This window comes from Rhinolophus sinicus, chromosome 18 (genome assembly GCF_057876585.1).
Source record: "Rhinolophus sinicus isolate RSI-liver-muscle chromosome 18, RSI-T2T, whole genome shotgun sequence".
Lineage (NCBI taxonomy): Eukaryota > Metazoa > Chordata > Mammalia > Chiroptera > Rhinolophidae > Rhinolophus > Rhinolophus sinicus.
Genome location: NC_142518.1, coordinates 113,385,158 through 113,411,753, shown reverse-complemented (window position 1 = coordinate 113,411,753; position 26,596 = coordinate 113,385,158). Strand labels below are relative to the sequence as shown.

At 41.0% G+C, this 26,596-nt stretch overlaps 1 protein-coding gene across 3 annotated transcripts in view; it reads right to left on the bottom strand.

The window, feature by feature from the left end:
• Positions 1-26,596, bottom strand: part of AR (androgen receptor) — a 182,325-nt gene that overhangs the window by 49,251 nt on the left and 106,478 nt on the right. For all 3 annotated transcript variants that reach the window (XM_019716788.3, XM_074324334.2, XM_019716790.3), the window contains exon 2: positions 23,299-23,450. In XM_019716788.3, coding sequence (XP_019572347.2) covers positions 23,299-23,450 — 152 coding nt within the window. The remainder of the gene's footprint in view (positions 1-23,298; positions 23,451-26,596) is intronic.

The following is a 26,596-nucleotide window of genomic DNA, read 5'->3' as shown; positions in this document are numbered from 1 at the left end:
GCTAATCAGAAAGCTTAAAAAAGAAGTGGGGAAATGAGATGTCCACAGGACACTTTGAACAGCCACAACATGTTCCTGGGAATCTAGAATTATTTCAAAAAAATTCACTAATCAATCCAACAACAAAACAACAATAAAAAGCAGCAGCAATAAACCATGAGATTTGGCAGGAGTGAATCCTACCTTATAAAAAAGTATGTTATTAAATGTAAATAGATTAAACACTGCTATTAAAAGAAAGAAACTTGCAGAAGCTTTTTAGTTTGATATAGTCCTATTCATTTATTTTTGGTTTTATTTCCCTTGTCTTTGAGGTCAAATTAATAAAATCCTCTCTGAATCCAAGGTTCATAAGTTTAGTATCTATGCTTTAATCTATGCAGTTTATTGTTTCAGGTCTTATGTTTAGTTCTTTGATCCATTTTGAGTTAATTTGGGCATATGGTGACAGCAGTCTAGTTTCATTCCTTTGCACGGGGCTTTCCAATTCTCCCAGCACCATTTATTGAAGAAGCTTTTTCCCTCCATTGTATGTTTTTGGCTCCTTTGTTGAAAATTATTTGCCCATATGCAAGGTGTGATCAAAAGATATGGTGAATGTTTAAATGGAAAAAAAAATTACAGTAAAAGACACACTGCCATTAATCCCCCTCAAAATACTCCCCCTCACTTCAAACACGCTTATCCCATCATTCCTGCCACTTTCTGAAGCAGTTCTGGAAGTCCTCTTTCCTGAGTGTCTTTACTTCATCCTCCAACATGACAACACTCCGTGTCACACATCGCTTCTGGTATGTGGCAATTTCTGTCAAATAAAAACATTACGGTGTGTCCTCATCCACCTTATTCACTGGATCTGGCACTGTGCGACTTCTGGCTCTTCCCCAAAGTCAAAATGAACATGAAAGGTAAACATTTTGAATCGATTCAGGACATCAAGGCAGCCACGACAGTGCAACTAAAGGTACTCATGAGAGGACTTCCAGAACTGCTTTAGAAAGTGGCAAGAACAATGGGAGGAGTGTGTTCGAAGTGAGGGAAAGTATTTTGAGGGGATTAATGACAATGTGTCTTTTACTGTAATAATTTTTTTTTTAATTTAAACATTCACCATGTTTTTTTTATCACACCTCATGTATGTGGTTTTATTTCCGGGTTTTTCATTGGTCAAAAGAAACCATCGACAAAACAAAGAGGCAACCAGCCGAGTGGGAGAAGATATTTGCAAACAACACCTCTGATAAGGAGTTAATATCTAAAGTATATGAAGAGCTCATACAACTCAACAAGAGAAAAACAGACAATCCAATTAAAAAATGGGCAAAGGACCTGAACAGACACTTCTCCCAAGAAGACATACAAACAGCCAAGAAACGTGAAAAAAAATGCTCACTATCACTAGCTATGAGGGAAATGCAAATAAAAACCACAATGAGATATCACCTCACCCCAGTCAGAATGGCTATTATCAACAAGACAAGTAATAACAAATGTTGGAGAGGCTGTGGAGAGAAAGGAACCCTCATACACTGTTGGTGGGAATGCAGACTGGTGCAGCCGCTATGGAAGGCAGTGTGGACGTTCCTCAAAAAATGAAGGATAGAATTAACATACGATTGAGAAATCCCTCTCCTGGGTATCTACCCCCAAAATCTGAAAACATTTATACATAAAGATACATGTGCTCTGATGTTCACTGCAGCTTTATTTACGGTGGCCAAGACATGGAAACAACCAAAGTGTCCATCAATAGATAGGGGGGCGGGGGGTGGGGGGTGGGAGATGAGGGTAAGGGGGATCGAATATATGGTGATGGAAGAAGAACTGACTCTGGGTGGTGAACACACAATGGGATTTATAGATGATGTAATACAGAATTGTACACCTGAAATCTATGGAATTTTACTAACAATTGTCACCCCAATAAATTTAATAATAAAAAAAAGAAGCGGTGGCACATGTATACAATGGAATATTACTTGGCCATAAGAAAAAATGAAATATTGCTATTGTGACAACATGGATGAATTTTCAGATTATCATACTAAACAAAATAAGTTAGACAGAAAAAGTCAAGAACTATATGACTGTACTCTATGTGGGATATAAAACTGAAAGCAACAAAGGGACAAGACAAAGAAACAAAGAAACAAAAACTCGTAGACACAGATAACACTTTAGTGATTAGCAGAGGGGAAGGGAGGAGGGGCTGGTAGAAGAGTGAAAAGGGGGTCAAATATATAGTGATGGAAGGAGAACTGACTCTGGGTGGTGAACACACAATGTGATATATAAATGATGTATTATAGAGCTGTACACTTGAAACCTATATAATTTTATTAACCAATGTCAGCCCAGTAAATTTAATAATAAAAAAGATACAGAGATTTGCAGAATGGATTAAAAAACAAAAACAAAGATACAACTACATGTTGCCTGCAAGAGACACTTCAGATTCCGAGACAAAAATTGATTGAAAGTAAATGAATGGAAAAAGATATTCCTTGTGAACAGTAACTAAAGGAGAGGCGAAGTAGCTATACTATCAGAAAAAACAGACGTTAGGACAAAAATTGTGACTAGTGACAAAGACAAACATGTTATTATGGTAACAAGTTGAATCCATGAGGAAGACATGTGATAATCAATATGCAGCATTGTACTGGATGTTCTAACCAGGGCGATGAGACAATAAAAATAAAAGGCATGCAGATTGGAAAGAAAGATGTAACATTATCCTTAGTCATCTTCACAGATGACATCATCTTGTATGGAGGAAATTTTTAAAAAATACAAAATAAGTATTAGAGGTAATAAATGAATTCAACAAAGATGCAGTAACTAGATCAACATACAAATATTAATTTTATTTATAGACTATCAATGAATAATCCAAAATGAAATTAAGAAAACAATTCCATTTACAAAAGTATCAAAAAATAAAATACTTAAGAATAAATTTAACAAAAGAACTGCAAGACTTGTACATTGCAAACTACATAACAAAACTACGTAATTGAAAGAAATTAAAGAACAATTAAATAAATAGAAAGATATCTTGTGTTCATGAATTTGAAGACTTAATATTGTTAACATGACAATACTGCCACATTGATCTACAGAGTCAATGTAATCTCTATCAAAAACCCAGCCGTCTGTTCCTAAAATTGACAAATTGGTTCAACATTTCATATGGAAATGCAAATGCTCTAGAATAGCCAAAATAATCTTGAAAATGAAGGACAAATTTGGAGGACTCACACTTCCCAACTTCAAACTTTAGTTCAAAGTCACGGTAATCAAGATAGTATGATAGTTGTACAAGGATAGACGTAAAGCTCAGTGGAATAGAAAATAAACCTTACATCTGAGAGTCGAGATATTAGCTCTTATATTTATAATTAATAGTTTTCAGCAAGGATACTAACACAAGTCTTTGGAGGAAAAAATATTATTTTCAATAAACTGTGCTGGGACAGCAGTATATTGACTTGCAAAATAAGAAATCTGGACTCACATCTCATATCATATACAAAAATCAACTCAGAATGGATCACAGATCCAAATGTAACAGTTAAAACTACAAAATTCTTTGGAGAAAGCATAGGTATAAATATTGGATTGGGCAATGGAATTTTAGCTATGATAGTAAGACACAAACAATCAGAAGGAAAAAATAGATAAATTAGACTTCATCAAAATTAAATACTTTTGTTTAATGGACACCATCAAAAATAAAAAGACAACTTAAAGAATGGGAGAAAATATTTTCAAATCATACATCTCATCAGAAACTTGTATTCAGAAGTCACAAAGAACATACACAAGTCAATAATAAAACAGAAATTATCCAATTCAAACATGGGCAAATCCTACGAATAGTCATTTTCTATAGATGATGTACAAATTGCCAACAGCCATATGAACAGACAACATCATTAGCCAGTAGTGATATATAATCAAAACCACAGTGAAATACCATTTCATACCCACTAGGATGGGAATAATACTGTTTTGGCAAAGATGTAGAGAAATTTGAGCCCTCACATGGTGCTGATGGGAATGTAAAATGGTGAAGTCTCTATAAAAAACCCTTTGTCCATTCCTCAACAAGTTCAGTGTATTGTTACCATATAACCCAGTAGTCATTATTCAGCCAGAAAAATGAAGGAAGTACTGATACATACTAACACATGCATGAACCTTGAAAATATTATGCTAAGTGATGCAGACACAAAAGGCCATATATTGTATTATTCCATTCATACAAAATGCCCAAAATTGACAATTTCATTGCTACAGAAAGTATATTAGTGGTTGCCAGGGTCTGAAAGGAGGGGGAATTGGGCATAAGAAATTGGGTATCTTCTCAAGATAATAAAAACGCTCTGAATTACATAGTAGTAATATTTTCACAACTTCTTGAACATACTAAAAAAATCATGGAATCACACACGTAAAAGGGGTGACTATTGTGGTGTCTCAAAAAAAAAAAAATCCTAGCATGCCTTTTGGTGTCAATAATTCTTAGTCTCCAGGAGAAGAGTCAGAAAAGGAAATCAGGATTGCCCTGTAAATTGTACCACACATGACATAATATAAAGCATGCAGAGGTCTTTAAAGATACTCCAAGTCATTAATGAAGGCAGGTCTGCCTTTATAAGGTCCTAACAGCAATCTCATATATTTGTAAGATATGTTAATATTAGCAAATCCCTTCCCGTCCATCCTGTCAAACACACTCGGGAAGCAGAAAGGACAATTACCATTTAATGACTTTGCAGTTGCAGAAGCAGAAGTCCAGAAGCTTCAGGAACTTGCCTGGGGTCACACGCTAGCTTTCTTTTTTCTCGTGGTGGTTTTGCTCTGCAGTAATGCAGGCATGAAGTAGACTCTTTTCTAGAAAAAACTAATCTCTAACCCTTCTCAATTTCTCATCTCATTCATTTCATCTGCCACCCATTTTCTTGCTTCTAGTGACAGCAAGATTCTGTTATCTGCAGTGCCATAGGGTGAGATTTCAAAATGGTCCTTTGAAATTGCAATCCCAGTATTTCAAAATGAAGCCTTGAGTGTGGCCAGCTCCATACTGTCCTTCTTCCCTTGTCCCTGCGCCACTTTTCAATCATTCCTTTGTGTCATTACCATGTGAATATATCCAGCAGTGTGTGAAATGTAAAAGATTATTATAAAATGAAAGAATGGCTATTTTTCTCATTAGATTGTGAAGGAGACAAAGATAAAGCTTATTCCTTTTTTGTAATTCCAGTGTCTGGTACATAGAAAATTCTCAGTATACATTAGTTGAATGCATGAATGAATTAATGAATATTTCAATATTTTGTTGGCCAAGAAATCTCTCTGCAAAGTGCTTCTTCTTAAGAAATCAGCTCCAAACCAAAAAGATCATAAGTTTTGGATAGTTTCCTGAAGAAGAGTAGTATCTTTCTGGAGTGAAAAGAATCAACAAAGAGAGCACCGCGGTTTTACAAACCCGAAGTCTCAGTCCTTCCCTCCATGATGGCTATTTAAAATCCTGGTTCCCCTTAGTGAGTTTGGTGTGGCTGCTCTGTAGAATGCTGGCTTGGGGCCTCTTGGATGATGGCTGGAACGGGTCAAGGGAGGCCAGAGGACAAAGCTCAGCTTGCTGTCAACTCATTGTCAGCCCACCACAAACACTACTGACCCTGGCAGCTTGGGACTCAAGAGAAAACAAAGAAAAGGACCTTGGAAGCAATTTTGCAAGGTTCACGGGTTAGGCAGGCAGGAATGCCCAGGAGCTCAAAGCAGACTTATGAAAGGCAGGGAGACGGTTCTATTGGGGAAAACAAATAAAGTTTTATGGGCAATGAAATTAAAAAAATAAACATATATTTATAACTTGCAACATATAAATTCATCCCAATAATGCATGGGGATGTAAGGAGAACTGACTCTGGGTGGTGAACACACAGTGTGATATACAGATGATGTAATACAGAATTGCACACCTGAAATCTATATAACTTTACTAACAATTGTCATCCCAATAAACTTTAATAATAAAAAAAATTACCTGTCTTCCTCAATTTGCATACAGCAACTTACGAAACTACTCCATTACCAAATGCCGGACCAAAGTCATGTCTGCTGGATTAAAAACACTGGGCAATGAAACAAGGGCTTGCTCTGGAAGCAAGTATTGCCTTCTCCAGAAACACTAATCTACACAGGATCTTAGTAACCTTGCAACTGAGACTCAAATCTGAGCTGTGATGAGAAGCCACTCCTCGTGGCCTCCCTTGGCCACTTTCTGGCTACCGCTCACTTGCTCGGAGACAGTAATTATCTCTGTAAATGAAATGATACATCTGCCTGCCCTTACATCATGAAAAGCGGTCAGACATGCTGTGAATGAATTTGGTGGTTGTCTTTGCAAATACTCATTTGGCGGGAGGATAAAATTAACTTTGAGGAGCCCTGAGAGGGAGGTATTTCAAAAAGGTAATTACTCTGGTGTAACTGCAGATTGAGGGAGATAGATGTGCCTTATGTATCAATACGCTGTACACAGAAACCAGGTAAATCGTGGAGTAATTTGCAAGTAAAGCTGTTTTCCCTACAGGCAACTCTTTGCACTGGGTTCCAGTGTGGTCAGAAGCAAGTATTTATTTAACAATAGCCATGACTGTTCTGAATGATGGTAAGGAGATCTCCTAGAAACTGTTATTCATGTGCCACTGTGCAATTTATACGGTCTTTTCACAAGCATCAGCTCCTTTGGCCTTTTAAACCACTATATTATCTCCATTATTAGATGAGGAAACTGAGGCTTAGAGGTCAGATGACTTTCCTAAGGCCCGATCTACCATAGCTCTGAAGCTAATTGGAGGAAGACTTAGTTGTACATATTTTCATTCTCTGTACATATTCCCCAAGGTGAGTCAGCAATCTCTATATTTCTATTTTCTAGAAGAGTGAGGGTCTCCTTGAGGTAATATACCAATCACATTTTGCTCCAAAGAGGGGTCAGGTCACTCATTAGTGTTCCTAGAGACGTGGATGTCAAATGCTCACAGCACCATAAAAGGGCTTGCTATTAGAGAATGACCTTCCTCCTACTGAATATTTATGTAAATATTTGGCATTTACCTAGGACCCTATAGTAGCACAGTGGATGGGTTAACAAACAAGAAAGAAGGGTTACCAAGGGAAGATTGGGCCAAGTTGACATGGCTAAAAGGGAGTCATCTTATGGGAAGACATCTAACGCCTAGAGAGAAAGCTCTTAATTGTTTTATCTGGGATTCCAAGAACTAGGATCCAGTTTTCTTTGTTTCTTTTTTTTTAAATTAAAGTTTATTGGGGTTACAATTGTTAGTAAAGTTACATAGATTTCAGGTGTACAATTCTGTATTACATCATCTATAAATCCTAGTGTGTGTTCACCACCCAGAGTCAGTTCTCCTTCCATCATCATATATTTGATCCCCCTTACCCTCATCTCCCACCCCCCACCCCCCGCCCCCCTTACCCTCTGGTAACCACTAAACTATTGTCTGTGTCTATGAGTTTCTGTTTCTCATTTGTTTGTCTTGTTCTTGTGTTGTTTTTGGTTTATATACCACATATCAGAGAAATCATATGGTTCTCTGCTTTTTCTGTCTGACTTATTTCGCTAAGCATTATAGTCTCAAGATCCATCATGTTGTCACAAATGGTCCTATTTTGTCTTTTCTTACCGCTGAATAGTATTCCATTGTGTATATACACCACAACTTCTTTATCCATTCATCTATCGAAGGACATTTTGGTTGTTTCCATATCTTGGCCACCGTAAACAAAGCTGCAATGAACATTGGAGCACACGTGTCTTTATGCATAAATGTTTTCAGATTTTTTGGGTAGATACCCAGGAGAGGGATTGCTGGGTCATATGCTAATTCTATTCATAATTTTTTGAGGAACCTCCACACTGCCTTCCATAGTGGCTGCACCAGTCTGCATTCCCACCAACAGTGTATGAGGGTTCCTTTTTCTCCACAACCTCTCCAACATTTGTTACTATTTGTCTTGTTGATGATCGCCATTCTGACTGGGGTGAGGTGGTATCTCATTGCATTGTGGTTTTTATTTGCATTTCTCTGATGATTAGTGATGTTGAGCATTTTTTCATATGTCTATTTGCCATTTGTATGTCCTCTTTGGAGAAATGTCTTTTCAGGTCCTCTGCCCATTTTTCAATTGGGTTGTTTGTTTTTTTGTTGTTGAGTTGCATGAGTTCCTTGTATATATATTTTTTTAATATTTTGGATATTAGCCCCTTATCAGAGGCAAAGTTTGCAAAATCTTCTCCCATTCAGTTGGTTGCTTCTTTATTTTGTCGATGGTTTCTTTTGCTGTGCAGAAGCTTTTAAGTTTCATATAGTCCCATTCATTTCAGTTTTGTTTTCTATATTGCATTTCTGGTTTGTTTTCCCTCAGTATTTAGTAATGAATAAGAGCTCATTTCTATTGCATACTGGGAACCCAAGGTCTGTTATCTATAGTTATACTCAGGGTGAAGAGGGGAAGAACAGTGAATGGGTGGTAGCACTAGGAACCAAAGTAAGAGAAATTGAGTCCCGAGGGGGACAAGAAACCCTGCAGGCCAGAACTGGGAAATGCTGACTTCTTACAGAGCCCCTCCCCCTCATCCTCAACCCTACACAGTTCTATGTTCTATTCTAACTGAAGAGGTCTATTTCCTTTTCCATAGAGAATTTACAGTTCTCCAGTAGATCTTGCAGTGTCCACCTAAACAAGAATACCTGAGTATCTGGAGGGCACCACCCCCAAACTATGTCAGTGAAGTCAACCAATAGGTAAATACAGCCACCTTCCTCCCTCTGGTTCCTCGAATGAGCCTGCCATTCTGAAAGATCTAACCATCAAACAGGGCAGTGGCAGCTGGCCTCTATGCCACAGCAGTAGTTGTAATCATGTGTGAGGATGGGTGTGAAATTACTTGTATGTGCTAAGTCTGCCATGCTGCCCTGAGTCCTGCCCCTCATGGTTTTCTGATGTCCACAGAAACTGACTTGAACCTGGATGTCCCCTCAGGCCTTGACCCCTACAATTCTATCTAAAGCCAAGTATTGGTTGCCCAGAACTCATTCATCTCTCTGTAGTATAAAGTGATCTCACTGCTTCTGTTGTACCCATAAATCCAACACAATCCCAAGTCCTGTTAAGTAGGTGAAACTTGTTCATTTCTCTCCACAATTCTTCTTGTGCTTCCCTCTTCCCCTTCTGTTCTTTCCTCCTACCAAATGCCGAATGCCTTCACGTGACCCTTGATCCTCAGAGCTTGCCACTCATGCTCTAAGCCTTCCTATTCCAGACAAGTACCTTATGCTCAGAACCTGTCCTGAATCCTCTATCCATTTCAAAATTTATGAGACTGGTGTTCTATTCCTCCAGAGTCCTGCCAAGGGACATATTGACAACTGAATTTCCAGTCGTATTTCCTGATAATGGCTGAATATGCCCCAGGAAGAAAAGGTTTCCCAAACAGTTCTACACATGGTGGGAGTTTCAGACACTGTGACAGATCATGCATGGCAAGAGGCTTTCAGGCAGAAGGGCCTTTCACAAATTCTTAAGTCATCACACATGATTTGGGCTGTGTATATAACCACCTGCCTCCCTCCAATTCCTTGAATGCCCCAACCATACGGAAAGGTCTTCCCATCACGTGCTCCCACCTCCGACCCCTGCTTTTGGCCTAGTATTTCCACTGGTGAAAGTGAGTCCGAAGGAAATTTTAAAAAGAAAAAAAAAGGAATGTATGTAAATGTAACTTAAGCACATATAAACAATCTAAATATCCAACAGTAGAGGTATGAGGAAAGAAAACACTACAACTCTTCAAATTATGCATGCATGAGGGCAAGACCTAAAAGAAATGACACAGTTTAGTCAGTGGTTGTGTTAAGCTGGTGGGCTTTTAAAAAAGCCATTAGTATAAAGTATAAGTCTCTGGATAGCAGATGTAATTTCACAGGTTTAAGATTAACAGGTGAAGCCCACCAGCACAATACAACCCAGAAGAGCTTTGCAACGCATTTAAAATAAGATTATAGCTTTAGCAAAGTGAACTTTCTACCAAGGAGCTCTGTCTAGCAGAGGAAAAAAGATAGGTAAGGACGTTACTAAAAGATAAAGCAGGAAGTGGCCAGAACCACATGAGTGGCATCCCCAAAGTGCTGTTGCAGTACAGGAGAAGGTGGGGTGCCTTTCGATGGGGTGGAAGCTTCATGGAGGAGAAGGTATTTGAGCAAGGCCTTGAAGGAAGGTAGGACTTAAGGATATGGAGATGTGGAGAAAAAGTCCTTGAGGCCAAGGGAACAGCCTGAGTAAAGGTGAGAAGGTGAACAATGTGTGGGCATGTGATGGGATAATGAAAGAGTGCAACTATATTGCTGCGTGGCCTCCCGCAGCATTTTGTTACCCTTGAGTGGGAAAAAATCCTGATAATCCATTATAGGGGTAGAATGATAAATGGATAAATGAACCAAGCTGGAATAAAATTAGGTAACAATTTGAGTGGGTGGGGCGGGGCTTTGATATTCTTTTTTATGTTTATATTGTTCTATTTTTTTTACAAAACTGAATATTTATTTTAAATTTTTTCAATTGAAGTTGACTTTCAATATTATTTTATACAGTTTCAGGTGTATAGCACAGTGGCTATGGGGATGTAAAGTGCATAGGGAACATAGTCAATGATATTCTCATGACTATGTATAGTGACAGGTTTGTACTAGACTAATCAGGGGGATCACTTTGTAAGTTACATAAATGTCTAACCACTGCGGGGGGCTTTGGTTTGAATCAATGTTTCTCCATAATTCTTAACAGAATTGTTTCTTTTGGGCTTTGATTTAAACGAATCAGTTGCTGCATAATCTCTGTCCCATTTTGCACTTATCTTTCTTATGACCCTTATCATAGCACTATTTAATCTTTATTTCCACATAGACATCCCCCTCTTGGCTTTGAGATCTTTGAGGGCAGGACTGTGTCTCATTCATCACTGAGTTTCCAGAATTAAGCAGAAGGCCAGGAATATACTTGCCTCACTATATGCTTATCTGGGGCTCCTGCTGCAGTGAGACTATGTTTTACTCATCTCTCTCTCCCTGGCACTTCAAAGCCTTTTCTTTTTTTTTTTAAAGATTTTATTGGGGAAGGGGAACAGGACTTCATTGGGGAACAGTGTGTACTTCCAGGCCTTTTTTTCCAAGTCAAGTTGTTGTCCTTTCAATCTTAGCTGTGGAGGGTGTTGTTCAGCTTCAAGTTGTTGTCTTTTCAGTCTTAGTCATGGAGGGTGCAGCTCAGCTCCAGGTCCAGTTGCCATTTTCTAGTTGCAGGGGGCACAGCCCACCATCCCTTGCGAGAGTCGAACTGGCAACCTTGTGGTTGAGAGGATGCGCTCCAACCAACTGAGCCATCCCAGAGCTCAGCGGCAGCTCAGCTCAAGGTGCCGTGTTCAATCTTAGTTGCAGGGGGTGCAGCCCACCATCCCTTGCGGGACTCGAGGAGTTGAACTGGCAACCTTGTGGTTGAGAGCCCACTGGCCCATGTGGGAATCGAACTGGCAGCCTTCGGAGTTAGGAGCATGGAGCTCCAACCGCCTGAGCCACTAAGCTGGCCCAGCACAAAGCCTTTTATATAACAGATGTTGACTGTTTGTTCAACTGAGATGAATTAGTTCCCTTCCTGTTCTCTTAGTCTTCGGTGCCTTAGTTTCATCATTTGTAAACTAAGGGTAGTAGGAATACCTATGTACTTCCTCCTAGAGTTGTTGTGACGATTAAGTAAGCATTTAGTGCCTAACATAGAAAATGTTCAGTAAATATTAGCTGCTATGATTACCATCATCAGTATTGTTTGTCATTGATGCTGTTACTAAGGCTTCCAGAGCCGCTGATGGTGACAAGCCCCTCAACCTGTGCTGGATTTGATCAGGGTTGCCCTTGGGCCATGGGGAAGAGGAGCTGTTCCTGTAGGTTTCTCTCTCCCCTGTCCCATCACACTGCCTCCACCACACTTAGATACTCAGTGCAGCTTTAAAGCTGCAGCTGAACTTCCAGTCTACCCACCAGACTGGAAGCCCTCTGAGGACAGGGTCAACTCACAGTCAACTCTGGGTCCACACAAGGCCTGACACAGTACATACTTGAAAAAAATGAATGGGTGAAAGCTACTTCCCTCCAGCCTTTCTTCCCTGTACTAGACTATGAGTATACAAACACTTATCATCCGGAGTTCCCTCTAACTAGGAGATGGGGCCTAGGGAGCTCCATGTTGCTCATCGTCCCTCTGGACAACTCCTTTTAGACAATTACTATAGACAACTCTTTGTAGCTGGGAATGAGCACATCTGCATAGCTGGAAAACTGGTATATTCTGAATTATGTCCGAAATACGCCACCTGTCTGTAAAGAATTACTATCAAATTATCCATGTAAACAGCAACAGGTAGATTATTTAATTTACAGTAGTGTTTCTTCTACAGTGAAATCATGGGACCCCTGGGAACATGGTGTAATTTGAAGTGGGGCTGATTTTTCATTCATGCACTAGGAGGTACTGCAAACAGTGTTTGCTTCACTTTATTTTATTTTATTTTTTTTAATTAAATTTATTGGGGTGACAATTGTTAGTAAAAGTTGGACACTATGCAAGGAAACTTCTAGTTGCCTTATCTCATGTAATCCTTGCAACTTTTCTGGGTTGTGGTTAGCATTATCCCTACTTTATAGGTGAGAAAACTAAGGCTCAGGAAGGAGATGTCATTTTCCCGAGGTCACCCAGTTAACAAACGTTGGACTCAAACCAAGTCTTTTACCACTATCAATAGGGCTCCTGGGTGGAGAGCACTTTATAATCTTCGCAGGGCTCAGCAGATTGGTGAAAAATCATTCCACGTTTCCACACTCCTTTCTTTGGTTTCTTACATCTATCTCTGCTTCCATGGGACCTAAACTTGCTGGCTAGTCCTCATCAAGTTGCAAAAGAGACAAAGAAAATACTTTCGAAGTGACATGGGTGACAGAGGAATCTTTGGGGAGTCATGGAGGCTATCCAGTTCAGGAGTCAGAAGAGGCCTTGCAGGAGAGTGGGAAGTTGGAGGCCTTTAGTCATAAGCAACACAAATGAAGGACCAACACTGTCTGTATTCTGAAGCTGAGAAGAGCTAAAGCATAGCTACGTACTGAGGGACCCTGCGGAACCTTGGCAGGGTGCAGACACCCCTCCCCTCACAGAGTTTTGGATAAGATCTGAAGGTGATTCAGGTAGCCTTAGAGATAAGCAGTATGTTACATGCTGGTTTGGCTTGGCTGGCTGGTTTTAAAAGGTTCAAATTTGAAGGGAGGGTGGGGGTGGAGGGATGTAAAGCCAATCTATGGGAAGCAGAATGAATTTTGGTGTATCGCCAGAGTTTCGTTTTAAATACAGTAGAGTCATAGGCCATACCAAGACATGTTTTTGAAAGAAATGTCTGTCCCCACCACACACACGTGCACACGTGCACACGTGCACACACACACACACACACACACACACACACACACACACAAAGCAAAACAATAACACTACAACCAAACCACATTCCTCCAAAGGGTCCACTAAAAATGTGGGAGACAGCACTCTAGATAAAAGATAATCTGGCTTGGTTTTTAAAAATAACCATCTGGCTTCAGGAAAAGAAGCACAAAAATTTATTTACACAGGTGCTAGCTCAGGTTTCTATTGAATCTGGCCTCAACATACTTTAAGACACGCCTCTGGACGGACAAGGGAAACCAATGGCTGAAGAATGTGGAGGATAATTTATGAACTTTGTTAGCTTTTCTCCTCACCTGTGGCTGTAGACCTGAATTTACCAGGGAGCTCAGAAAAATCTTGATGGGGATGAATATACACAGAGAACTCTGACACCTTACATTCAAACGCTTAGAATTCAGGAGAGGCAATGAAGCCGTGCTTGCTGGGCTGTCTGGACAGTTGCAGCGCCCTTGGATGCAAAGAGGAGGAAGAGACCGGCCTTCCCTATATTCTTATGCAAATGATACTGGCACTCTGATCACTAATTAAGTAACATTGAAGAGAAATGGTTGTCTGGGAACATTACACCAAACCAAGGCCTTCTTTAACCAGGGGACTACCACAATATCGTCTCTCATCTTTCCTTTCTTTAAAACCCAGGATACCACAATTGTGTGTGTGCCAATGACTAAGGCTTCACTCCGGGAGAAAGAATCAAATGTTACTGGGCACCAGGAGCTGCGTTACACATCATTTAGTTCTTACAACAGCCATGTGAGCTATTATATCCTCACAGAGGCACAGAAAAGTTAAGTGACTTGCTCAAGGTCACATGTCTATTAGGCCTTGGCGCTAAGGATTGAAGTCAGGTGTGCCTGTTTCCCAAGGCTGATGCACATAAAATGAACCACTGGACAATGGGCACATCTGGAGATCTATAAAATTTTAGAGATTTATTGTTAAGGATTTAGATAGCTACTGACTTATTCCTAAAACATTCAAGATCATTTAGTCCAACCACTTTATTATTCAGATGGCCTCTCTGAGGTGCAAAGAAGGAACAAGACATGCCTAAGGCACATGGTAGGTAAATCAACAGTAGAACCGGAGTCCCAGCTGGTGCTCTTGCAAAGCCTCTTGTTCTACTACCTAGACACCAGCCTGCTTCCAGAAAGCATGGGGGAGGGGCGCAGGCACAAAAGGCTGATTGAGAGTGGTCAGTCACCTCTGGACTCCACAGTGCTTTCACAGTCTTGTTTTCAGTCAGTTATGTCCCCTTTCTGCAGTTCCCTTCCTACACTTTTGTATCGGCTAAACTATTATCTCTCAAGGCCTAGGTCAAGCCTTAACTCCTCTGTGAAGCCCTATCAAACTTTCTAGGTAAAACAACTTATTTTCTTAGTTTGTCTGCTCAACGGATTACAGACTTACTTCCAGCACAGTACTTATCTCACTGTTATGTTGGGGACATTGTGTCATACTCACTTCACCAACTAGTTGTATGACTTTGGGAAAGTCACTTTAACGCTTCTGTGCCTCAGTTCCCTCATTTGCAAATTGGGGGGTAATAATACTTACATCATAGTGGTGATGTGAGGACTGAATGAGAAAACATCTATAAAGCAATTAATACATGTTGAGTTCCCAAGAAATAGTTTTTGTTCATCTCTTATCCTAGTGCCTGGTGTAGGTCTGATGTACACAGTAAGTAAGCACTGACTCTTAGTTATGGCGGGGGGAGTGCCAGTCGTCAAATAGCCATTTTGGATATCCCTGTAGTCAGTATACTCCCTTATGAGTCTATAAATTCCTTATCAAAGATTAGACTGGTGGTCTGCAATCTTTTGTGGGTTACAGAACCTATGAGAATCACATGGAAGCTATGAAAACTCTTCCTAAAAAAAAAAATCCATATACATACATACAAACAAAACCTTGCAAGAATTTTCACATCAAAAAAGTACCCCACAGAGCCCTTGCATCCCAGATAACCATTATTACTCCTCCCCCTACTGGGGAAGACACACAGATCCAAAAGATGCTCTCACACAGTGGTAGAGGCAGAGGGGGTAACAGGGACTGAGCACCACCTGGGAGCCAAGGACTGTGCTAAATGTCCATTATCCTGGTTCACATCCTCCTTGGGGGTTCCAAGGTAACAATCTCTGTGGCTCTGCTGATTGGCTGTAAGGCAGTAGAACCTATCAGACAAGAAACAAGAAATGGTTGGAAGGCCCTCATTTCTGCCATTTACTTTCCATGAACCCGAGAAAGCCACTATCTCTCTCTGGGCCTCAGTTTCCTCATCCACAAAACGGCTTTGGACAGATTTTTAGATTTCTAAGTTCCCTTCCTTCATGTTTCAACAGGTTAGCAATGAAAGGTCCTATGATTCCCAGTACTGCCAATCTTTTATGTATTATCACTAAACAAATGACTGAATCAACTCTCCAGAAAGTGGAAGAACTTATGACCATGTGGCTGTAGAAATGTGCTTATCTAACTTACGGAATTGTGAGCAGCCCACAGTCTCCAGAGCCCACATCCAAATACCACAACGAAATCAAGATCTCTCTATACTATGAAAAACAGGAAGATCAAAATGTTAAAACACTGATAGAGGAGAATGAGACTTTGCCTTTGTGACTCTTTAGATCTGTCCTGGAAGAAAATATTTTCTGGTTTCTGACATTGAAGAGGAGGGAAATGGATTTCTCTTTCTTCTGGTCCCATGGAAAACATTGGATCTATCATTTGTATTCTTTTTTTTTTTTTTTCATGTTCTCCAAATACATTTTTTTTTAAATTTATTGGAGTGACAATTGTTAGTGAAATTACACAGATTTCAGTTGTACAATTCTGTATTACATCATCTATAAATCCCATTGTGTGTTCACTATCATTTGTATTCTTACACTCTGTCTCTGAGCGCATCCCTTATGAGGAACAAATTTCTCATGAGCACATATGTTGAACAATGCTTTCTCTTCAGTGATTGTGTGATGAGAGTGAATTTAAGAGCCACCAAGCCTGGTTTCATCGGAGTCAGAACTTTCTCTCTGAAGATTAGAGATTGGTTTAAGGACTATGGCTCACCTGTCCATGATTCTACTTTGAGAAGAAGAGCTGCCGGCGAACGAGCAGCATTTGGGGCTTTCTCAGGAAGACAAGCCCCCTGTGACGTTACTTCTATTCAGTGGCTCCTTGGTTTCTCCCCACATCACTTATGTCTTTCTTAAGTTCCTCTCTAATTTCTGATTCTGTTGTTACTCTTCACTGTCGTCTTTGTTTGCCTAGGCATAGAACTTTCTTTCGACTTTGAATTAGTATGTTTATTGATTTGAGGGGCAACTGTGTTGTAACAGAGTGACTGCTACATTTGGACACAGAAGACCTGGGTTCAAATTCCAACTGTTCCAGTTACTACCAGTTGATTAACTGGCAAAGCCTCCGTTTGCTTACATGGTAAACGACCAGGATGGCCTCACTTTCTGTCTCAGGTGGTTGGGAAGTTCAAATGGAGAGTAGATATGGTGGTCCTTCACGCACTGAAGAGATTTCAAGACATCCAGGGTCATGATCATAAGCTCCTTGAGGCAGGCTGTGCATCTCGCGTATGTGAGCCTAACACCCCATGTGGACTAAGCACCCAGTAAGTGTCCACTGCCTGAACGCATGAGTAGGTTACTAGCAGGCCTGTTCCTACGAGGTCCACAGTGGAGTACAGGCACTGGTTTAGCCAGGGGCTGACATGATTCCACTGGGGCACCTCAGGGGTCACAGCCGAGACGGGAAGCATAGGGACTGAGAAGTCTAAGCCTTGTTTCCTCTCTAAAGAGTCGTTCACTTCCAAATCTGTTTCTTCTTCTGCATAGAGGAAGTTTCTCTTCTGTGTGGGTACAAAGCTCACCTGCCTTCCTTGCAATGCTGAGAGCAGTTGCCCAGCTGTGAAGAGGAGTGTGAACACCTGACTAATAGGTTCCAGGGCACGCACACACGGCTATTATAACTGAAATTAGTACTTTTTGAAATGATGGTATCTCACAGAGTTCAGTTGTTTTGAGGGACAGGGTGTTTCTTGCCAAGGGACTAGAGCCCAGAGAAGTTAGAAATAACTCCTAGTTCTGAAGAAAAACTGGGTTTAACGGTTACCCTTGCAATAGCAGCCAACTGCAAACATCTACCCCCCAGAGTTTCACAATTACCAAGAGATCGTGTGAGGGATTGAAAAAGCTTCTGGATGTCGTATATGGACGGGCTTTAAACAATAGAACAGACTGGGGAACAGGAAAGCCAGGCGAAAGGAGGCAATGGACTCAGATCTTGCAGGTGACATAGCAACTTCTCGTTAGTCATTGCTTCATAAAATGCTCATGCTATAAATAAGCAGGCAGCACTATAGAGCAGCAATGGCAAATTCTTGGCATGGTTCCCTTATTGGGCACTAACAAGAGACTTGGGTGGGCATCAACTGCCATGAGTTACAGAGCTGAATGCATGACTCTGCAGGTCTGTGGCCTGGTCTCGTCATGGGGAGGATCCAAATTAAGCCAGCAAATGTGTAGAGACAAGGAATCATGGGGAAATACATGGCAGATCCATAACTCAGCTTGCCACCTGGGCCCTATTTCTACGAGACAGAGTTTTTCTATCATGCTTAGTATCAGAGTTTCCAAAGCCCTTCCTCTTTAACATCTGGAGTATATGTAGCTTCCAGCAAAACTCATTTGTATATATTTCATAATTATCCACACACTTACAGTACAAAAGCTTAGAAAATGTGTGCAATATTTCCAACTTCTCCTCTGGGTATTGCAAGGGGAAGCGTTCTACTAGATCATCAGAAAAAAGGTATCCTCTTCTAGTATTAATAGGTGTTTCTTTTTCTCCTGTGTAGTAGAAAAATAGCATAGGACATAGAGACCACCAGGCCCGGCATTCTGGGAAAGCAAGACACAAATTTTGACTGGTCAACTCAGACGCATGTTTCAAATGAGATAATTTAGGAAGTTACTAAATACCAGGAGAGGAGAAGGAGTGAAATTTACTCTACAGATTTGCAAGCACAGGAGCAACCATCTAAAGCAGGAGTCAACAAGCTACAGTCCACAAAGCCAAATCCAGTGTGACACTTGTTTTTGTCTGGCTCAAGAGCTGAGCGTGATTTTTAGATCTCAAATGGTTGAAAACAAATCTAGAGAAAAACAGTATTTAATGGCATGTGAAAATTAAATGAAATTCAAATTTCAGTACCCGTAAAGTTTTATTGTAATATGGCTACTCCTATTAGTTTACATATTGTGTAGGGCTGCTTTTGTGCCAAAAAGGCAGTTGAGTAGTGGAGTCAGAGACCACATGGCCTAAAGTATTTACTACCTGGCCCTTTCCAGAAAAAGTCTGCCAACCCCTGATCTAAAGTATGGCTATGTATGATATTTAATCAAATCAGAGACAGAGAAAAGATAAGAGGAGCTTTGGGAAAAGATCTCTTGGACTCGTGCAATCAAGATCAGTCAACTCCTTGGCCAAAGATACCTGATCAAGGCTCCGTTGAAGCTGCATGTAGACCCTCCCAGAAGAGTTAAATGGCCTCTGAGAAATGTTACCCCAAAAGTCATGGAGTGAAGAGGACACTGATATGTACCAAAACTTCTCTGCAAGACTCCAAACAAGAAGTAACATTCAATTCCACATGAGTTGAGGTGGGAAAGAGTGGATTTAAAGGACAGAAAGAGTTCAATGAGGGTTCACTTACATTTCTTCCCTCACAAAAACCTGGGGCAAGAGAGAGAATCAAAGCCATACTTATATAAAATTTGCCAAGGATACTAAATTAGGACATATTGTAAACATCAGTGAGGATGGTGTAATTCTTTGAGTTCAGAATGTAAACTACAGTTTCAATTTTATGATGTGTACCAAACAGTGCGCCATGTGTACAAAACAAATGGATGTACAATCTCCAATGTTTTACTAGAAAATGTCTGAAAAATAGTAAATTCTTACGCACATAATGCACATGATGAATTAATTAACTCTCTTTGAAACATGATGAGGTAGAGATGGGGATTCACATCCTCATTTTTCCAGATGAGAAAATGGAAAAGAAAGGAAGTTATCCAGCCATGGTCACAATGCTGGGGGGAAAGGGACTCGCAGAGTGCGGGGTTTTCACCCAGTCCATCCACAGCGCTCTCTCTCAGCTGACTATCCCCATCTGGAGATTGATATTTAAGGGAATGGGAGCTAGGATTTGCCATCTCCTAGGAAGGCAAAACCCAAAGTACATGCAGGCATAAATGCACATGTGTTTGCTGAAATAATAGTGATGATGTTTATGATTTGTAGAATTATCACAAAAAGTTTCAGCTTTTAGAACATTTTAAAAATATCTAGTTTAACTCCTTTACAGACAAGGAAAACAGCGGTCCAAAGGGGGGAATTTCATATCCAAGGTCACAAAACCAAAACCCCTCTGAGCATATTCATATCTCTGCATATGGGCATAAATTTCCCTGAGCTTCCTGGCCTTTTAGATAGCATCCAATATACCTTACCATCTCATCTCTGTGTTCATCTTACCCACCCCACCAGCTAGCTGAGTCATGCCTGTTTCTAACCCACAAACCATCCCCTAAACAGCGTGCGTGTGAATGCATGCATACACACACACACACACACACACACACACACACACACACACACACACTTTCACTCCTTCACTAAGTTTCCATCAACCACATTTTAGTAGTTTGACCCCCATGGCATAATACCATTATTTTTTTATCTCAAAATATTCAGATCCTTCCCTGACTGGCCTCACCCTCACCCCAAACTCCCAACATTACTGACAATGAAAAAATGTGGTGTTCTCTCCTCTTCTTTCTCTTCAACAGGAAAACCTGGCTATAATACAATTGACTCTGTGCTGAGCCTTCTACCAATGACAGCATTAAAGCCTTATGCTTTATGAACTACCAAAGCTAGAAATGGATTTCTGGCTGACGTGCCAGGCTTTTAAGTTTTGTACCTGTGCCCAGTCCAGAGATTTTTGAAACCATGAATAAAGTGGTAATTAACACTCTGAATACTCAGTCTGAGTTAACTGACAATGACAAACAAATGAGAAAGATTTGTGTTCCTACTCTCTCCAAGACAGGTGGAATTCTAAGTTTCAACAAGGCAGATTCAGAATCACCTTCACAAAGGCCATTGGGGTGATAAAGACACATTGTAAAAATGGAGAAAAAAACAAATCAATAAATGTTCTGTGAGGGTAATAAGACAGCCCCCTGCTTTCATATAGAGATAATGATGGCAGTACACTCCAGCCACCAAGCTTTACACGTGGGAAGAGAATGAAAACACCAATAATTTTTTTCTTTGTTTTGTGTGGGCTTTTTTTTTTAACCATCTTATCCTGTCCCTGGGAGGGCTCAGAACTGGAATCCAGTGTACATATTCCAAAGGAACCAAGGGGCTTCATAGCTTTGCGAGGAATCCATTGGTGATTTTTCATATTTCAAGCATTCAAGAGCATTTGGTCCCATGAGCTCACAGAGGCTCATTTTCTCAAAGAAAATACAACCAAGCTTCCCTAACTTAAGGGATTCTAGGGTCAGGAGCATTTTGAGACCTGCTGGATTTCCAAGTGCTCTGTAAGTTGAGTGATTACCCTTCCCTCCCTCCTCTCTTCCCTGTTCTCAAATAGCCCAAGATCCACGTCATAGCAGAGTTCCTCCCAGGCAGCCCTGCCAGCTGCACTTCTGCCTGTCTCCCTCCTTCAGCCCTAACTTCTGCAGAAAGATCCCATGTGGAATATGTTATGATAGCAAAATCTTCCCTTTCACAATATGGTTGATTATGCCCCAGGTTTTCCAGAAACAACAATATCGTGACCCAGATTTGTAAAACCCAGAAGCAGTATCACATGCAATCTAATCTGTGTATTGAATTTGCTTGTTCGCTTGCTTATTTGGACTCTTTTGCCATCTGATATGACTGCTATTACTGTGGTGCCTGGCTTACTGACACACTAGCTGTAGGTAGGTGCCTGTTTCATTCTTTGCTCTACAGACAGGGCCTACTGGATGTCGGGGTGTGGGGCAGAAGCAGGTTCGCCCTGGGAAAGCAGGGTGATCTGAAGTCTTTGGAGCTGGTCCTCACTTCCTTTTCTGACAGCCATCCTTCTGTAAAGTGCCCTTAAGAAAGGAAGGCACTGCTCTCTGTGTCTCTTCCCAAACTGCCTGGGCCTAAGCACTGGGGCCCTAGACCTCATACCAGCCCAACCTAAGCAGTAGCAGTGCGCCACTTAGGGCTAAGGGTCAACCATGCAACATGTTCTCAGTAATACTAAATGCCACCTGTCTCTTTGTTGCTTTGGGGACTGGAAAGAAACAAAATCACAGCTTTCCATTTTACAGGTATTCCGGCAACCGGGCCAAAATGATGAAAAGACAAGCATCATTCCAATTGGTTAGCAGTGGGGATACCAGTCACAGGACACCCACTTTCTGCCTTTTCTCTAGATGCCAAGAACTCTCTGGTGCTTCTGCTGTCCTCTAGTGGGTGTCAACAGTTTCCTGGTGAACGGTGTGGCTTTACGTACCTGCCACTTTCAAGACTTTCCTCAGGGTTTGTAGCCCTTCCGTAAGGAAAGACTGTCTATTTCGGTTCTGACTGGGAACTCAACAGTTTTAGGCCAGTGAGAGGGAAGACAAAGGTCTTAGAAGGAAGTGCGTCTTTTGTGGAAAGTGGGGGAAGGAGTTGATACTGTGTTTAGCAACTGGGTCTGCTCCTACTGCACAGCATCTCTGTCTATCGGCGGTTCATCAATGTTTCTTCGGGAAGGAAGCCATTACTGCAGGGTGGGGAGTGAAGGGGACGAATGGCTTAGGCCCAAAGGGACCGGGAAGGAAGGAGGCACTAGCATGTATAGGAGTCCTGGACATGGGAGCTCCTCCTCAAGGATGTAGACTGAGCACCTCTGGGGCTGAGCTGCCATGAACTGTGCTAAGCAAAATAAGACTAAGGAGCCAGGGCTTGAGGCCAAATAGCCCAATATTACAGGCAGTTCAGCTTGGGGCTCTGTACCAATGGGCAGGCCCCGAGGGCAGGTCTCTGGAGAGGAGAATAAAATTGTTTCATCACACTGGGTTCTTATCTACCTGGGAGTTATTAATGCAAAGAGGCCTCAAGGAGGCAGCAGCAGGAGGAAGCAGGTGCAGAGACTGATGGTCTGCTGAACGGCCAGAACCCTTCCTTTCTGGGGCCAAAGCCAGGAAGCCTTCGCTAAGGAACAGTCTCCTATTCACTAAAGAACAGGCTGGAGACTCAGTTGGGGTTTCTCCACTTCTAACCTCTCTAATAAGAACAAATTTTTCTCTCACTAGGCAGCAGAGTGGAGGGAGGAAATTAAACAAGCAGGGAAGAAATTAAATCTTTTCAAATAATTAATTTTCCTTTCGTTCCTAGGACCCACCAAGCTCCAAGCACCAGCTGGGACCACCTTCACTACCTATATTGCCTATATTACCAAGACTGCTGAAGCCAGGGGACCAGCACTATGAAAAGGTGCTTCTTTAGGATCTGACGTTCTTTGAGGCGGCCCTGCCTCTGACCTTGTCCCTGAGATGGTACAATCCTATGCCCTGGAAAATTGGTGCCTCTCTCTAGAAGATAAAGGAGAAAGGGAAATAGAAGTGAGTGTGCAAGAAATGTTACCTTCAGCAGCTCTTTTAAAGAAGACTTTGCAGCTTCCACAAGTGAGAGCTCCATAGTGACAGCCAGAAGCTTCGTCTCCACAGATCAGGCATGTCTTCTGGGGTGGAAAGTAATAGTCAATGGGCAGAACGTGGTCCCTGGCAGTCTCCAAACTGGAAAGACACAAGAGAAACAATGCGACACACATCAGTGGTTGGCAGAAATTGGAGGGTAGAACTCTGAGGTCTTGAGCAGTAAACTACATGCGTTAACTATTATTGTTCATTGCTTAATACAGTCAGTGAGAAGCTGAATTTTCCTGGGAATTCTCCTACGGATAATGTTTGTAGGGTTTCCTGTCATGTGGACTTAGAACCTTTATGCATCCTGCTAAGGAATTAGAGCAGTTCTCTGGAATCAGTCAATGTCATGGGTTATGTCGACATGAGGGAAGGATGAAGGCAGAAATCTGAGGTTAAAGTATCTAACTTAGGGTGCTGGTCAGGCAACAATGTCGGAACAAGTAAATGGTATGAATCCAGACCTATGACCTTACCTTACCCAAAGGGAGAGAACCATAATGAAAACAGACTAAACATCAAGCAATCGGATGGGATTTGATCTAGTTCTCTGAGCCTCACTCTCATCTGTAAAGAAGAACATCACCCATACTACTGAGCTACTGTTGTCAGTGATGATATAAATTAGACAAAAGATAAAAAGCCCTTGAAATGAATACACAAGCGAGGGCTCGTGATCAGTAGTATCACACCAGAGTTCTTTGGTCTTTTTCCCCCCATTCTTTCCATTTACTTAGGAGTCTCTCTAAATCACATGGACATGGACCCAGCCCCATTCTGCAACACAAAGCAGATTTCCTGTGCCTGAAGCTCTTGTTAAGAAATGATGGACAGTGATGCTGGAAGCCTCTCAGGCTATCATCTCAACACCTGGCCATTCAAATACTCATAGGTTCCTTGGACTAGGATGGAGCTTCAGAAGTTACCTGGTCGAAAACTGCGTTTCTCCAAGAAGATCTGTGTCTGAGACCTGGGTGGTTCTGAAGGAGAGGCCAATACTAAAATCTTAATGGAATGGGTAATTCTCAGTCTCCCACAGCAATGAATTCAAGTTTAAACAAATAAAACATAGTTCTTACTACACAAAGGTAAGTTTTCCCCTCTCCTCTGTCCTATATCTAAGCATTAAACAAAATGTAAGTGACCTGTGGGGTTACTGTGTCTCAAGTAGATGACACTTGCCCATATTCTCAACCACAGGAATGCAGTCACTATTTTTTATGAATACTTCTTCCTTACTAAGGAAGGAAGGAAAATAAGCCCTAATAGTAGCTTGTTTGCTGTGTGTGGTGATTTCTACACCTCAAAACATCTCTGTGAAATATTTTTTCTCCTTGTATCACATAAGGAAAGTCCGACTCAGAGAGGAGAAGCCCAGGACTAGTTGACACCACAGCAGGATTATGTGACTCCAAAGCCAACACAGTTTCCATTACCCTATTGTCTTTTCACTACTCATCTAGCTTCACTTTTTACCCATGACTCTTTGGTAATAATGCTCAGCACAGTCATCAGAATAAAAAAAAAAGAAAAAAGGCATGAAAGGCCATCCTCCCTTCAGCCCACCAATGAGCAGTCCTGGCAGGGCAAGAGCAAAAAAAGCTTTCTCTGTCTACACTTGACAAGCACTTTATCTCTAAGATACAAATATTAGCCTTTATTCAACTCCCAAGTACAACTGAAAGCACTCAAAAAGCTCTGCTGACATGCAAACCCAGCAGCTGGCTATGGTGGCCTGTCTGTTCTCGCCACAAGCCTTCCATTTCTAATCATAACTGGAAAGCCAGCACGAGTCTGTCCACCGAACCAGGACTAGCAAGGCCACACATTCCACAGGAAAAGAGCTTCACTTCCCATATACAAATGGGCCAAATGTTAAGAAAGACTGTCATTCCTTTGCCTAAAACCATTATTTCTTTGGGTAAAAACTGGGCCCCCATCCTCATTCATGAAACAAGGAGAAGAAACAGAAGGTTTTTCTTTTTTTGTTTGTTTTTTTTTTGTTCAAGTGTCTTCATCCTCTTCCCACTTTTTTTCCTACTTCTGTAACTAATACACACAATTCAAATAAAATCAGAGGGACATGCATTGAGGCACTCTATATGCCAGGCCATTTCAGATACATACTCTCATTTCATCTTCCCAAACAACCCTGTCAGGTAGCTCTGTATCATCCCAATATTATAGGAGAGAAAACTTACGCTCAGGAAAATAAAGTAAATTTGTTCAAGATCACTCACCCAGTAAGTGGAAATGCCAGATTCCATCTTAGTTAAGTCTGACTCCAAAGGGTGGACTCGTAACCAATGACTAACCATGTTACAAGATTGGAGGTTGACATTAGATTGATTCTACTCAACTCCTAGAACCTACCGAGCCCTATGACCAGGTACAGGGCTAGGTGCTGGGAATACAGTATTTTTATGGGGGGGAAGGATATCATGTTGATCAAGATATTATCCTTGCCACCAAGCAACATACTCTCTAGTAGAGAAAGACAGAAAGACAGGAACTGTAAAATAACATAGTAGATGTTATAATAAAGCAGAGTGCAGACTGCTACATGAAAAAGCATCTCAAAGACAGTAATTTTTTAAAAAGCATAAAAGTATATATGGGTAAGTGAGATGATGGCAGTTGACAACAATTATTAGGATATGATTGCAAAATAAATATTAGATAAACAAAATGGAAACGCACATAAAGTAAATAAGAGGTCTTTTTGGAAAGAACCTTTAAAAAATAGAAATTTTCTTCCATACTGTTAATAAAATGTAAAATACAGTTCAAATTGTTTAAAAGAATCTAATCAAATTTATAATAAATGCTGAAAGACAGAAGAAAATCAATGTTTTTTTATTAGATATGAGTTTAATAAAATACATGTTACACCAAAATAACTATAAAGGAGGAGAAATAATGAAGGCAATTTTAGAATCTGAACTTTTCCTAACTACAACCCACTTTGACTAGAGTCCTGTGATATCTCCTGACCTCACCAGGCCAGTTTCCACCTACTTCCCCCTCCTCTCTCTGGCAAAATATTGTAGACAGCACTCCCACTAACCCTGGCCCAGTGTGGACAAAGGGCACACTACAGTTCTGACTTATGAACTGAACTGTGGGCAGTGGAAATGAGAGTTCCAAACTCAGTCCCTCTCTCAGGTTTATATCCTAGAGAAACTCATGTACATTTGTACCAGGAGGCATGTGCGGGAATGGTCAGATCAGCCTTATCT